Raw genomic sequence first — 15,484 nt, 5'->3', positions numbered from 1 at the left:
GTTTAGGGGCTGAAACTATGGGAAGAAACAGCTCCAGCTTTCTAAAAAAAATGCATGTTTGGTGTTTAAAAAGTGGCAAAAAAACATTGAAGGGTGGCTAAAAACCTGATGACTAAAAGACAGAAGCTTCGGGGGTAAAAAGCCACTGGAAAACAGCAAAGATTGCTAAAAAAACATGTTTGGGGGCTGAAAAAACTGCTAAAAAATAGGTCTGAAAGAAAAGGTTGCTAGAAACACCCATATCACCCATATTCTGGGGCTGAAAAGCTTCCAGAAAAACAGCGATTCTTCACTTTAAAAAAAAAAAAAATCAGCTCTGTTATCGGTTGGACTCAGATAGTGGTCTGCAGTAGTAGGCGTGCCACATCATCCTCAGTCCTCTGCATCTCCCGATGACAAAATCAGCTTATTATATTTCATCACTTTAGGAACATTGATATGATACACATGAAACATGCAAATGAGACATTTTCATTGTTTGCAGAAACATACAATGCCAAAAAAATAATTTCTGACTCCGGGCTACAGCGATGGGATCTTACTGTAGTCTTTTTTTCAGGATTTGAGATGTGTAAGGGCAGTGATTCTCAACAGGACTCCGCTGAACATTATTTATTCCCAAGTAAGACATATTAAAAGCAATTGCTTTGGTATGTATGTGGTCCATGTACTAAAAAGGCACTGAGTGAAGTACAGAAAATGTGTATGTCTTTTTAAATATTCTGCTGGCTGCAGACCAGAAATGTAAATGCTCTCTGTGCCTCATTTCTTCTTTATGTATGTGTGTGTATGTGTGTGTGTGTGTGTATTAGAGGGGGCTTCAGTAAAACCTCTCTTGGTTTAAAAAATTCATGGACTGCCATCTTTTCAATGGCGTTTCAGTTGCCTTGTTTCTTGAAAGTTGCGCTCCACCTTCTTGTTAGAGCAGTGAAAAGAGCAAAAGCCAGTATCAACGAGCAAAAATGCAAAAAAAAAACCCGGAAGATCCACAATGTATTACATCATGAGTTAGAAAGCTTAAACTCTGCAGTCTTTCATAAATATGAAATTCATTCCCTCATAGTTATGTAAGCCTCGAAAACTCGCCTTATCGCCGTGTTTATCACGCTGTTTGAACAGCAAAGGATGCACATACCGGAACTATGCAGGTCGTTAGTATTCAAATGAAGTTGTGTGTGTTTGTGGGTGTGCGTGCTGTTCGCTGAGGGCAGTCCTGTGATTGCCCAGGTGGAGCTGAAGTAGGAACTTAACATGCGCTGATAAATTAAACATAAAGTCATACATAATTCTGATAAATATACCCCTCTCTCACGCTCTGTGCTTAAAGCCCGCTTCCTTTTTGCATCCCAATTTCCTCCTTTAAGTACAGACACTAAAATAAAAAGTTACTTCCTCACCTTTACAAATCATGTAATGCCCATGCAGTGTATTTTTCTATCAAATATTCAGTACTTTTACTTCCTGGAGAAAAAAAAATCAGCGCAGCTCATATGAGACCAGGAAGCATCAGTAAGAATTACAAGTGTGCAAACAATCTTTCCCCTCCACTCCTCCTACTGAAAATAGAAACGAGCCCCCTGACACACCAACACACACATACTGTACAAACACTTGCAGATGGAGAATTTAGCATTCAGAAAGCTATAAGTAACCCACTGTAATCCCCGTGACAGATGTTCACCATCTGGAGCTGCCTTTCTGCACCATATCATCCTGCACAGTGACACTGCAGCACTGCAGTCTGACCTCATAATCTCCTCATTATTTTTTAAGCAGTTCATGATCTACACAAGTCAGTTCAGCACTGTCAGCCGCCAACAAGCACAGCTAACGAATGTGTGACAGGCATTGTTGAAAAGGTAAAAAATCAATGAAAATACAAATCAAGACCAAATGAGCAAATATAAAGAAAACCATATACATTATTTTATCAATATGTAATTTTCAATATGCCCATTATTTTTCCATGATAACAGATGTGTGACTGCATTACTTTTCTTTTCACTAACTTGTTTCATGACACCTGAGACCTCAGCATCCTCAGTTAGATCTTCATGTGATGAAATACCACATTTTTCTTCGAGGCTCAACCAATTAAATTTGTGAGAGGAAGGAAAAGCTACGCTTAAAAAAGAACCTTTTGATCTGGAGGAAACTGTTTTAGCATGAGATGGCAGTTCTAGTTCTCGTTATGCAAGAGCTGCCATCATTAAATTATTTCTTCTCTGCTGCTCTCTTCTTCACCTCAGTCTTCCTCTTTCACCTTCATTTTTCATACCAAATCTTGTGTGTACTTTAAAAGAGGACAGACTTGTTGTTGAGAGAAAAGGGCTACATGATGAATCAATGGATGGCTCTATATGAATTATAGATATACTGTACAGTTGTTAAAAATAGTGTAGTGCTTTTTTTATAACATTCTTTTAGAAAAAGGGACATTATTGGAATGACCTGTATTAAATTTATGATCAAATTTTACAAATGTATGTAAAAAAAAATGTGACTTGGTTTACAGATTAATTTATTAAGTGCAGTAAAAAGCTGCTTTCTCTGTTTTATATTATTCTAAAACTAATATCGTCAGCTTCTTTTGACAATTCAAGTCAGTTTGAGCACAGAATTTTATAACTAATTAGTTAAAGATGGGGTGGGTGGTTTAATTTTGGCATCACTGGGCAAAAATCCCCAAATGCACTTGGAGCATCTTGTAATTCAAGTGGACTGACACAACACTAGACATCTGCCCCTAATCTTGGCTATGTGTTTTCAGGATTTAGAAAATGTAGGTCGTGGCAGGAGATTTTGGCAAATCTCAGGTCATTTCAGACTGAGAGCATTCCTACTGGCTTTTCTACAAATGCAGATGTGTGGGCACGTCCCTTCAGATGGTGAAAGTCTGATTCATTGGCAATGAAACCTGCAGAGAAAGTTTCATCATTGGCAACAACTGCCTACACTGCAAAGCAACCCAAAAATAAGAAAGATGGACTTATCAAGAAGAGAGTCAAAGGGCACTTTCACAACAGAGCTGTTTGGTCTGCTTTAAACGGACCAGAGTTTGTTTCCTCAGATAGCCCGCTTTGTTTTGGCAGGTGTGAGAGCTCATCTGAACTCTGGTGCGGACCAAACGAGCGAACTCTGGTCAAGCCTGAAAACGTGGGTCTCGGTTTGCTTGCAAGTGAACCCTGGTGCGGTTCGCTTACAGTGGGAAATGGACTATCCAGTGAACCAAAGAGAGGAAGTGACGTTCAGCCCAGTGCATTTCGGGTAGACAAACATTAGGTAACAATTAGGTTTGAACACCAAAGTAAAAACAAAAACCCCAAGACTGCATAAATTTGGTGTTGCTCGATTGTTTTTGTGGTGAACAAGCCAGCTGAAGGGGATGGATTTCCGTTTTCGGTACTGGCCAATGCATGAGCCGGGTTTTCTTCTTCCTCATGCTTTTTTTCTTCCTGGGTCAGTGCTGGCTATTGTAAATTTGTGACGTTGTCCAGGTGGTTTGGTCCACTTTCAAAAGTGCAGTGTGAAAGTGAGCCAAACCTAATCAAGGTGTGAAATTTTTCATCATTCCCTGCCCAATCGAACCGAGTCCACCGGACTATCCTGGTGTTAAAGCGCAAGATTCTGATGGTAAATTGAATAAAATCTGGATTAGCAAACTTTCTGTTGCTGCTGTTACACAGGTCAGACCTAAGGGAAGCCCCCTTTGATACCCAGCAGTGGGTGGCTCTGACCAAATCTGAGGTGATACAGTCGCTGACCAAAGATCAGTCCCCTGAGCTGCTGCGCACTCTTCTCCTGGGGAAGCAGTCCACAGCAGAGGGGTTTGAGGCAGACGGACTGTGGGGTGGCTAGCAGCTAATTCTTGTCTCATTTGTTGTCTGATAAAACACAGAGAGAGAGAGAGCGGCAAGGAGTGGCTTTGTGAATGCACAACTCTACAATGAAATAAGTTTAAGTAAATCACTTTGTGGATACTGCATGAAGCACATGCATATGCCTCTGGTTGTCTGGTGGGAGCTGCTTAGGACAGAGAGGGGAGAGCTGCAGGAGGAGGGTGTATTATTTATATTCTGACGCATTGTTTTCTTCCGTTTTCCAGATTTTGGCTTATCCCATCAAATAGGTGAGTAAAATAATTAGTCACAGCAAGTTGTTGAAAGTTTAATAAGCTTTTTCACTTATTTGACACCAGTAGATCAGCTACTAGTTTTTGCATACAAAAATAGTATAGCATCTCAAACTTGCTCCACATTAAAGAAATACAACAGCAAAATGTTGTTAGTGATGAAAACAGAATAATACAGTATTCTATAACAATATAACATTGAAAAGAGCCACTCTACAATGAATACTTTTACTTTGATACTAGATTCTGCTGATAGTACTTGTGTGCTTTTACTTGAAATTGAGTATTCTTACTTAATTAAAGGATGTTACTTTTTCCACTGCTGGACAGCCATACTATTTACCAGTTTTTAAATTTGTTATTTGGTAATAGGGTAATAGGGTTTCTTTGGTCTTTTTTGTATTAAAAAAAGAACATCTGGAGAAGTTCAATTACAATATTACAATACAATACATTACTTATAATATTTTATCATTTATTTTTCATTTATGAAAAAAAAGGGGATGCAAGTACAATCAAGAAAATATACTTAGGAATTGAGAAATAATTGTAGTCACTGCAAAACATTTTAAATCTGTGTCATGAATCAAAAGAATTAAATTAAATTAAATTAAATTAATGGGGATGGATGTAACTGCACACAACCACAGAAGTGTTCACTGTGATCTCTCCTTCTGTTGTTGTGGTTGTGGTTGTGTTGATGTGGTGTTACTAGTTGAACGGCAGGGGGCAGCAGAGCACAAAACTTGCTGATACAGTCAGCTTCTTGGGTCACCATTGTAAGCTCATTCTGTTTTTAAATAATATACAATGCAAGCAATAATTAACAAATAAATAAATATATATATATATATATATATATATATTATATATATATATATATATATATATATATATATATATGAACATGTAGGCAGAATCTATAGTAACCTCTTACAATACACATTGATCACCCAACCATCACCATACCCTCACTGTGCCAAACACTTGTCCATCAGTCTATGAAAAAGGGGATTCTGTATGTAAATATCAGATTGTAAAACAATGAGGCTGGTGAGGATTAATGTGCAGAATGAAACACACAGAGGGGGCAAGAGATAAAAATAAATCCAGAAGAAGACAGTTACATAAAAGTGTGTAGTGAGGTGATGTAAAAAATTAAAAGCAGAGACACACACTGTCAGCTCCAATCCACTGCCTTTACAGCCGCAGGAGAAGTGAAAGAGAATGAGAGGCTGAGGGAGGAGGAAGAGTTTTTGGGGAGTTCACAGACGCAGGGCAATGCCGGGTAATTCTGCCATATGTTTTAGAGTTATGGCAGAAGTACGCTGCCCATAGATCTGAATCTGTCTCCGCAGTGAGGGATGACAGGACTCTTGCTGCAAGGTTATGCACTTAGAGGACACATGCGACTTGTAATAGCAAGGGACAGGTGCAGCATGGGGCCAGATGGGAGAGTTTCTGTCTTCAGCTACACTCCTACTTTACAGATAGGGCCAGATAGTTTTTACAATCAAGGCAAACACATACAAAATAATCACCACTTTTGTTTATGTATGTATAAATATATATATATATATGTATGGACATATACAAACACATATTTATAATTTATAATAATACTCTACCCTTTTTTTAAAACTAATTTTTAGTTAATTTTCTTGTCACCCTTTACTTATTTCTTGCAATTTGTGGGATGTTTCTTACCAAGTTGGTCACTGCATTTTTTCCCATGTTTCTGAAGGAAATCAAACCAATTTGCTCACTTTTCAAAGGGTCAAATTGCTCATGAAAAGCACCTGAACACACCACAACACATACAGCTACCATTGCTATCTATGAAGTATTCTGGCAAAAATGACTGTTTTCCAATCAGTAATTTAAATACATTTGTACACTTTTTATCAGTTACATCCCAATGTACCAACCAGGAGCTTTGTATACATGGAAACATGCTTAATTATGCTGTTCAGCTGTCATTACAAAGAAATTAAAGGGTAACTTCAGTGTTTTCCAAGTTGCACCCTATTTATCCATGTTTTTGTATCTAAACAAAAAGTGCTTCTTTTTGCCTCTGTCAGGCTCAGATTTTTATTCCAAGTGTCTGATAACATTATGAGGACCTAATTGCAAAAGATCAGGCAGGCAGACGACTAGAACAAAAAGTGAGCTTTAATGCTGGCAAAAATCTCAAAAAATAAAATAAAATTAAATTAAAATAGACAAAAAACAAGCAGGCAAGAAAGTCAAAGTATAAAAGAAATAAGATTAATAACTAACCTGAAAATCAATTAGAGAGAAACAATGAACACGCACAATGAAAATGCAAATTGGAACACGAGACTAAGCAGGGATTAACACAGACAAAGTGACAAAGGGAAGGACAGGTATATATATATATATATACAGAAAACTAATCACAAGAACAAGACACAGCTGGAGCAGCTGGGCAAAGGGAGGGAGGGAAACACAGCGATTGGCTGACAATAAGTTTGTGGCAGGGAACACGTGGGTCGAGCAAACAACACTAACACAGAACAGGTGTGCAGGGGAGACTGGAAACATGGGAGGACTAACTAGACTGATGAAAGACAGGTGTGTCCGAAAACAGACACATGAGGAGACTGACTTTCAAAGTAAAACAGAATATAAACTAAATGGAAAAATACATAAACAAGAAAAAACATAAACAAAAAAAACCCAAAGCAAAGTCCTCAAGATGACAGAATATAATGAAAACCCAAGATCATGACAATGGAAAGGATCCCTACAGAGATAGACCTTTAAGTTGAAGAGTAATATAATCCAGCCCCAGAATCTCCATCACCAAACACACCAGACTCCATCTAAATAAACAGTAATTTAAGAGTGTAAAGAGCAAGTATATTTTTACATTTAAGTGGGTGAATTAAGGGTCTAATTCAACCAAACCAGAGTTAGTGATTATTGGAACAGCGGAGAAACAAACCAAGATGGCTATATGAGTTTTAAGTTGCTTCTGTCGACTTTAAATGAATTGTGTTTATGATGATAAAACTACCGTTTATTTAAATAGAGTCTGATGTGTTTGGCGATGGTAATTTTGAGGTTTTTTTCTGGGTGACAGAAAGGTCTATCTCTTTAGGGATCAGTTTCATAATGTTGGCAAACATAGTTGTCACTCTCTTTATAAGTGTGTGCAAGCAAATATGCATAACAAACCAAACTACTGGAGCTACTATGCGTGTCGATGGTGTTAAGGGACTTACATTTTTCAGTCTACCTGACATGCTTGCGTGCATGAAACTGAATCTGCATGTGTGTGCATATCTTTGTGCCTTCTGCCATGCATATGATATATATGCAGAGAGCAGGATGCGCTGAGACATGGTTATGTGTGCATTGTGCTGAGAAGGGTTTTAATTTAGTCTCATGTGCTTTAAACCTCCATAGAAAGATTAACTCTTTCCGTTCTCTTACATCTTTCTTACTTCTTACACAGAGCTAATGCATTGCTGTCCATGCTGCATTCAACAGTTTCACATGGCCACTAAGTTAAATGGCAATCTTGCAAGAGGTAAGGAGGTCTCAGTTGCTTTGGGGGTGAGAATTATTTCAAACTGATTAAACAGATTAAAAGATTGCAATCTGTTTACCAAAAGCTGTAGTAAAGCTAGCCCTGCAGCTAAAAATCAAAACACAAACATGCAAACTGCTATAATGCACATCGCGCCTCATGCAAGGAACAATATGCAAACAATATGCAAACAAATGTTCATTCATATCCATGATTTGCTCTTGTTTTGTTGGTACCAAATTATTTATTTATTTGTTTCTTGCTTTTCTCTTAGTAAGAGCAAATTTCTTGAGTGGTCGAAAGCGCTTACACGATAAGAGAAAAGCAGTCCACAAAATCTTCTTCCAATGCAATGAAACACAAGGATTAAGGAGATTCATTGTCACATGCAGCAAACATTACACTGAAATTAAGTCTGCCCGACCCACCAACTATGCAAATAAAAAACGTTTAAATTTTAATAAATACACAATAATACAATTAAAAAAAGCATCAACACAGGAAAATCTCTATCAGAAATATCCACGTGACTTATATAAAACTGTGTGCAAATTTGTGCAAATGTATGTGCAAAAAAACATCAGCAAGGATTATCTTCCTACAACAAGATAGTGTGCAAACGGTATAACCCATATGGATTGTGGAAAGAAACTCCTTCTCAGTCTCTCAGCAGATAGTAGGCACAAGTTCCTAATTTGAGAAAATTAAAAATGCATGAACAGCATATAATCAAATTTAGATAAATATTTTTAGTAACTATGATAATTGGATTATCAAATTTGTGTGCTAAGCATACACTTACAGTCTAATTTAATTTAACTTAATTTAATTTAATTTAATTTAATTCTTTTGATTCATGACACAGATTTAAAATGTTTTGCAGTGACTACAATTATTTCTCAATTCCTAAGTATATTTTCTTGATTGTACTTGCATACCCTCTAGTAACATTACAAATTATGTACATAGTGAAGTAGAGGATCTAAATACTTCTTACACCACTGCTGCTGACATGGCATTTACAGCATCATAAACGTTTCACCATTGCTGGGTTTTTGATTTTCCTGTAATGCTTGCACTGACGATGATCTGGATGAGTTTAAGTTTATTTAACATTTCTTTGTTTTCCCTACTGCAGAAGTCCTTATTACAGCCTTTTTTGGTGGTGGCACCTCAATTCTTGGGCATGTGTCAGTCTTTGCACCTGCAAAATCAGCTGCACTTATATAGTGTTTAGGGGGCGTTACCTTTGCTAACAGGTTACTTATGATAAAGTGGATTCATCAAGATTCATCATTCAGCACATCGGGCGGCGAGGCTAGAGATTCAGAAACAACTGGCCTGGCTTTGGAATTACGCTTGGTTGAGAAAAACACCATATAAATAGTTTTTAATAACTGTTATATATAAATATGTGTGTGTTTGTGCATGCATGTGTTTCAATATATATTAATAAATATTAATTTAATCATTTTAGTTCATAGAAAAGTGATTTGGATCATTTTGTGTAACTTTTAATTTTTTTTATTAATAGACACTATAACAGGAACATATGTGTGTACAATATGCAATGCAGTCTGTTAGTGTGTGTCAGTGTGTTCACTCCTTTTCAAATGTGTAAATGAAAGAAAGCTTTGGCATGTTGATATCACAATGAAAAGCTGATAGTGAATAATTCACACATCAAGTGTTGTGCTAAAGCTGTGTGTTGAAATGATAGAATCAGTTCCAGTATTACACAACGCATAACTACGTATTTCTAATAGAAGCACCTTATTAACTCAGTGACATTCAGTTACGGAGTTAAATGAAGACGCAGCCCCTGCGCTGCCCAATGCACAAGCATCTCAACCTTAAGTAACACAAGGTCAGTACCTTGTGCTGCAATCAGCAAAGCATGAAAGAACATTGGAGGAGACGCAGCAAACATGTCCAGAGGCGCAATGTCATGGGCCGAGATGTTCAATTGAATTCACACTCCAATTTTATCAGCTGCTCATCCTTTGAGGATGCAGAGGGCAACATGACAAAATACAAAACTCTCAATTTAATAATTCCTGCACTTTTAACTTAATTTGTGCTCTGGATTTAATATTGTTTTCTTGGCATGAGACAGATGCTTTCAGGCTCTGTCTTTTGCTCTTATGCTGCTCCAGTTAATGAAAGGGCCCAATTTTCTGCTTGTAGAGGTTAATACAGGACACTAGACAATGTCTGATTGTCAAGTTTTTTTTTCCACGTTATTGCTTTACTTTGAGCAAATGAAGATTCCCCCCTTAGGGCAAAAGTGGGATTGGTATAGTTCAAATATTTCTCTGTTGTCTTATAATATGGATAGTCCAAAGTCTCTTAGTTCTTAGACACTTAAGATATGTGACTGCATCGCATGACCTAGATTGTCAACCCATGCGGCCATTAAGTAGGCTGTATTATTTCTAGAACAGTATCTGATGAGGATATGACAGAGCACATATTCATGCTCTGCAGGTTTCTTTGGATTTTACTCACACAAGTAAAATTAAATTGTACATTTTTGCATAACAAATTCAAAAACTGCAACACTTGGTAGTTTTATTTGTATCAAAGTATGATCATTCAAACATGCATACTTTAAGGCATTTTTGAAGTGCATTAGACAACCACATCCCAGGTAACACGACACGAGTGAGATTGTGTTCATCATGAAGTAAAATGCAATACAAATCAAAACTGGATGGATCTCTGCTTTATATGTGAAGCAGTGATATGTTGCTCATGTCAACTGCATATTCAGGCTTGAGACAGAAACTAGAAAAATGGGCTCAAATATACAAGTTATTGAGTTGCATTTTTAAAAATAGCTTGCCACTTCTGAAATTCAAACTAAAAAACTGACAGAAATCCCATCTGGCAGTGAATATGCTTACAAATGATTAGAGTTAGGTAGTGAGAGTATCCAAATGTTTTCGAAAATAAGCATCTGGAGAATATATTTGTATTGGAAGAGACAAGTAGTGGGAAAAAAGCAAGAGCAGATCAGTGTGTTTTTGTTAGTCGTGACTGACTCACAGCTGCTCTATGACTTGGTGACTCAGCGTTTGTTTTTTTCTGCTGTTAAGGTGAAAAGTAACTTTGAAGTAGAGGATGAGGGAGGTCGTGAAGAGGGCGAGAGACAGGGCTTTTAACGCAAAGGTGATGAACACGACGAGGAGTGGCAAGTGCATCAGAACTGATGCTTTAAGGGTATTGGATGATGCATGCACGACCTCATCATTCAGCTCTTGAAGGTGTAACAAGATTAATGAAAAAGTCCATGCCTTTGGTTGAAGCGTCTTCTTTAAGACTAAACTGACAAAAGCTAGTCAAATTCTCTAAATGCTAAGAAAAGGTGATTTAGTGCTCTTATCTCCTTTAGCATAGAGAGCACTGCACCATCCTCTTTGAAACAGAGGGAGATAACACTGTTGCACCATTCCTTGTTCTGTTCACAAAGACAAATGATATGCCATTCTTTGAAAATGATTTTCCTGAGTTTTTCAGGAGAGTTAGTGTGAACAAAAGAGTTGGGTAAAAAACTCTGGCTACTCAAGGTGGAAGAAGACGTCAACAAAACAAGCCCCATCTTTAAAACCCAGAAGAAGAAGAAGAATGATTATGTCATGATCGAAACTGCCACAGAATGATTATGTCAACTCCAGATTCCAATGGGTCCTACTGGGGTCCTTCACTGCAATGGAGACACAAAAGCTGAGAGGACCGACTGACTTCCCACCTCCCTTGAGTTCCCCAATAGAAACACGACCGTGCCAAATGTCAGTACCTGAGAGTGCCTCTGGGTGAACATGTTGGATCTAGACAAGAGGTGTAAGTGCCGTGAAGTGCCCTGAAACCGATAAGGCTACCACGGAGCTCTACGGTTGCTCTGAATGCTTCCCAGTGATCTGACACTACGACTACTACTCTGATTCTTTGAGTCCTTATGAATTCCCGTCACAACTTTCCTTGACCTCATGACGTTCTCCATCTAGGTTGAGGAAAAGTGTTTGGGCAAAGACATAGTGCATACCTTTTATGAATATATAACCACAGCCCAAAGGAAACCAAATCCATTGCAAGTTTTCCCTTAGGGAAACCCAACAAACTCTTCAACACCCTTGATGACAGTGGCCCATTATTAACAAATCAGACCACACTGCAGTCTCAGCTTTACCTGCTTGTTTGCACACGTTAAACAGTGAATAGAATGTTTGTGGGAAGCTTAAAGTGTCAAAAGGTGTACTGGTAAGTTAAATTTTAGGTGGGCATAAATAGCAAATGATTTTTAACTAAACTTAGGTAGTAATATTGTAATGTTTAATCTACCTACAACTAAACATTTTTAAATGTAAGTTGAACTATATAGGTGTTTTTGTTGTAGTGATGCGAAATTTTGTGCAATGATGGTCAGAGGTTTCCAGCCTTAGCTTGTGACCCCTTAAAATGAAGCAAGGTAACCTATCATGCAGGTTATGTATCTCCTTAGTGTTTTTAAGAATTGTGAACCAGGGTAATTTTCCTTTGCTGCCACTGTTTCATTTAAAGCAGTTTTTAAAAAGCAACAAAATGTGAAAATACCCAGTATTTCACATGAAGAAAAGCAAAACATAAACTGAATTCTGTGTATAATTCTGCGAAATATCTTGCAATCCTTTCTATTTATCTCAGTACCTGAGAACCACTGGCCTCTGCGTTTAAGACCCACGAATCTCTCGCCGTCTGCCTCATCGGACCTGATGGTTCAATATAGCTACCATGAGTGCAGCACCAGTTACAGTATGTCATGATATTCAAGTGTCCAAACCCTGAAAACGTCCCTGATCCTGATCAGCAGTTACACAAATCTTCTCTGAGTGACACTAGACGCTCTTAAATCAAGACTTGTGTTGGAATCTCACATATAACCTTTACATTTCAGCACTCTTACATAACCAAACAAAAGATAATGCATCTATGTTCTTAGGTTGTAAGCTGAAACTGTCTGACTTCAGTTGTGTTGCACGAACTTAGTGTTCTGCTCATGGACACTGCAACAGAACACGTGGCTGCTGATTAATAGACTTCACTTTAGCTGATGTGGGAATTGAATCTTGACCTTGACCACATGGTTGCTGCAGCTGCATGAAACACACACAGTCTCAAAGAAATATGTGAAATGGACACAACCTCTTAACAACGCATTACATGGTGGTGGGCATATTGTATCTTGTGTATTGTATATTTGAACATTTTAATGATGTTATGTGTTATGCCTTTGTATGTACCTTTGTTTGAGAGAAGCCAATGCCAAATTTCCACTGAGGCTGACAATAAATCTATCTATTATCTATATTGTTAATGCAAAAAATGTCAGTACAAAGTCTATTATGAACAGTCAAAGCTTCAAACAACGTTAACGTGGTTAACATTGTTAGACCGCCTTAGCTTGGTTATGTAATGCTTTAATTTTGGAAAAGATTGGGGTTGTGGTTATAATTTAGGATGAAGGTAAGTCTTTAAAGTCAAGTAATTAGGTTGACTTTTGGTTTCACATGCGACATGAACAGCTGGAAAATAAACGTAATAGTACTTGAGTACTGTTGAAATTATTTCCATGTGTTTGCAGCCTGGTTGAAAGTCCATGTTTGTTTGACCTGTCCACACCCTTTTCCATTCACCCTACGCAGACTTTCTCACTCCTTAAACTTAGATCATGTCACGTAGATCATGTCTTCATGACAATGACCCTCACTGACTTAACATTGTTATATTTTTGTGTTTTCAGCTCATAAATTTTACACATTTCACGCCCAAATCCACGTAATGTGTTGTCAATACAATACTAAGGTGTTGTGTCCATTTTACACACAAAACCAGGCTGAAACGTGAGAACTCAATAGTGCCACGCCAATCAACAGTATAATTACATAGAGAATTGTTTAGGCTTAAAGTCAGGGTGTTTTAAAGAATTTCAGTTGGTATGACATCAGTTGCTTTTAGTACTAAAAGTGTGTTTTTTTACACACTATTGTATGAAAACACCACTGGCTCACACAATCACAACAGGGTTGAAATCAGTTGGTATTTTTCACACTAATGTGTGAAACACTGTCCCAAAACCACATTGTATTTAATCAAGTACATTAAAAAATGCATGCACTGCGTAAATGCACACTGAGTGACAGATTAGAATGAAAATGTTACCTTTTGTGAGGGTTCCTGAGACCAATCTCTGCAGGGACTGGATTAGTTTAAGCACCCCCTGCCTGCAGCGGCTGGTACAGCCAGCCATCCTGAGGTTGAGGTAAAGGCAGGGGCAGACGGGGCCAGTCGACTTCACCAAAGAAAGACTGTTTCCCCCAAGAAATTGAGGAAAAAAAACTTGCAAATGTCTCCACAATGTCCTGTCTGGAGATACTGCTACTGTGTGGGGAGCAATCTTTCTCAGTAGTTTTTGTGATTTGACATCGTTAGGTCCTTAGAGGGGATCTTTGTAGAGAAAAAAGTAATATCTGAGATGATGATTCACCAGCAAAATTAAAGTTGTAGTGTAGCTTAAGAACAAAACTCTTCCACACAGTTAAATCAAAGAAACAAACACACACTGCGGTGAAGTTTAGAGGCAGGTCCTGAAATGGTACTAGAATTGCCAAAAAAGCCAGATGGGTAGAAATTCTGATTAGAAATAAAATTCAAACTTTTTAAAAAAGCAAAGTTGTGTTCCACAAACCAAAATGAGGCAGAAGATAAATTATTAAATGGACTCCAAAAGTAGAACGTAAAGCGGCGTGTGCCTGGGGAAGTTCTGTCCAAGAAAAAGCAAAGAAACTGGTCCACTTCTTCTCACCTCCTCTCCGTCTCTGTCTGATCAGTCTTTTCTTCTCCTCCTCTTTGTCCTGTGGTCTTGTGAGGTAGCAGTTTCTCCTCCAGTGCAGCTTTGTGTGTGAGGTTTTTCCTCGGAGCTGCAGTGGGAGCCCTGCGGCTGTGGTCTGTGGAGGAGCTCTGCTCTGGTGCTCTCAGCAGATCTGTGCTGCAGAGAGCACCAGCAGCCACCACTGTACCCGCCCTCCCTCCTCTGTGCTCCCTCCTCCTGTCTTGCATTTGTGCTTTCTCACTCTCAATCTGGTTAATGCTCTTTCTTCATGCCTTTTTTTTAAAAGAGCTTTCCCTTCACAGTTGCATGATCCAGTAAAAAGTGTAAAAAAAAAAGGGGGGGTTAAGGTTGGAGGTTTGTGGTTTTAAGGCCAGATCCCAGAAGTGCGTAAATTCAGATCAGTTTCTAATGAAGTTTTTAATGAACTATTACAACATCTTCTCCCCTATCGGCTTCATGAGTTAGACATTTAAGTCTTTATTTTACTTTGTAAGAGATGTTTTTTTCTACCAAATGTCACATAAGAGAAGAAAATTGCATCCCACATTTCTTCTATTTACTTCCTTGTGTTGTCAACACACACACACACACACACACACACACACACACACACACACAAGGAAATTCAGTCTGTGCCAATGTTGCCCAGTGTAGATTACAGTTTGTTTTCAATCATATCTATCCATTTTTGCTAAATGTCACAAATAATGATGCACCTCTCCCTGCAGAAAAAGTGATGGACTCATCTATGCTCAATGTTAAATACATACATGGAGCATTCTGCCCTTACTCTGTGTTTATTTAGTCCATTTTGTCCGTATTTATCCAGATTTTCTGAAAGCTTAAGGATACAGATGAAACAGAGTAGTACCACCAGAGATAAGATACGACCACAGGAGAGTCATTTAAAAAATGGTACCAAAGTAAG

General features: G+C 38.1%; 1 protein-coding gene across 1 annotated transcript in view; it reads right to left on the bottom strand.

The window, feature by feature from the left end:
- The window catches only part of kcnip1b (Kv channel interacting protein 1 b), a 28,822-nt gene extending 14,148 nt beyond the window's left edge, over positions 1 to 14,674 (bottom strand). Inside the window, exon 1 of the mRNA XM_042499754.1 lies at positions 13,887 to 14,674. Coding sequence (XP_042355688.1) covers positions 13,887 to 13,974 — 88 coding nt within the window. The 5' untranslated portion in view covers positions 13,975 to 14,674. The remainder of the gene's footprint in view (positions 1 to 13,886) is intronic.
- Positions 14,675 to 15,484: the final 810 nt, after the last annotated feature.

This window comes from Plectropomus leopardus, chromosome 13 (assembly GCF_008729295.1).
Source record: "Plectropomus leopardus isolate mb chromosome 13, YSFRI_Pleo_2.0, whole genome shotgun sequence".
NCBI classification, from domain to species: Eukaryota; Metazoa; Chordata; class Actinopteri; order Perciformes; family Serranidae; genus Plectropomus; species Plectropomus leopardus.
This window is presented reverse-complemented; position numbering and strand designations above follow the sequence as displayed.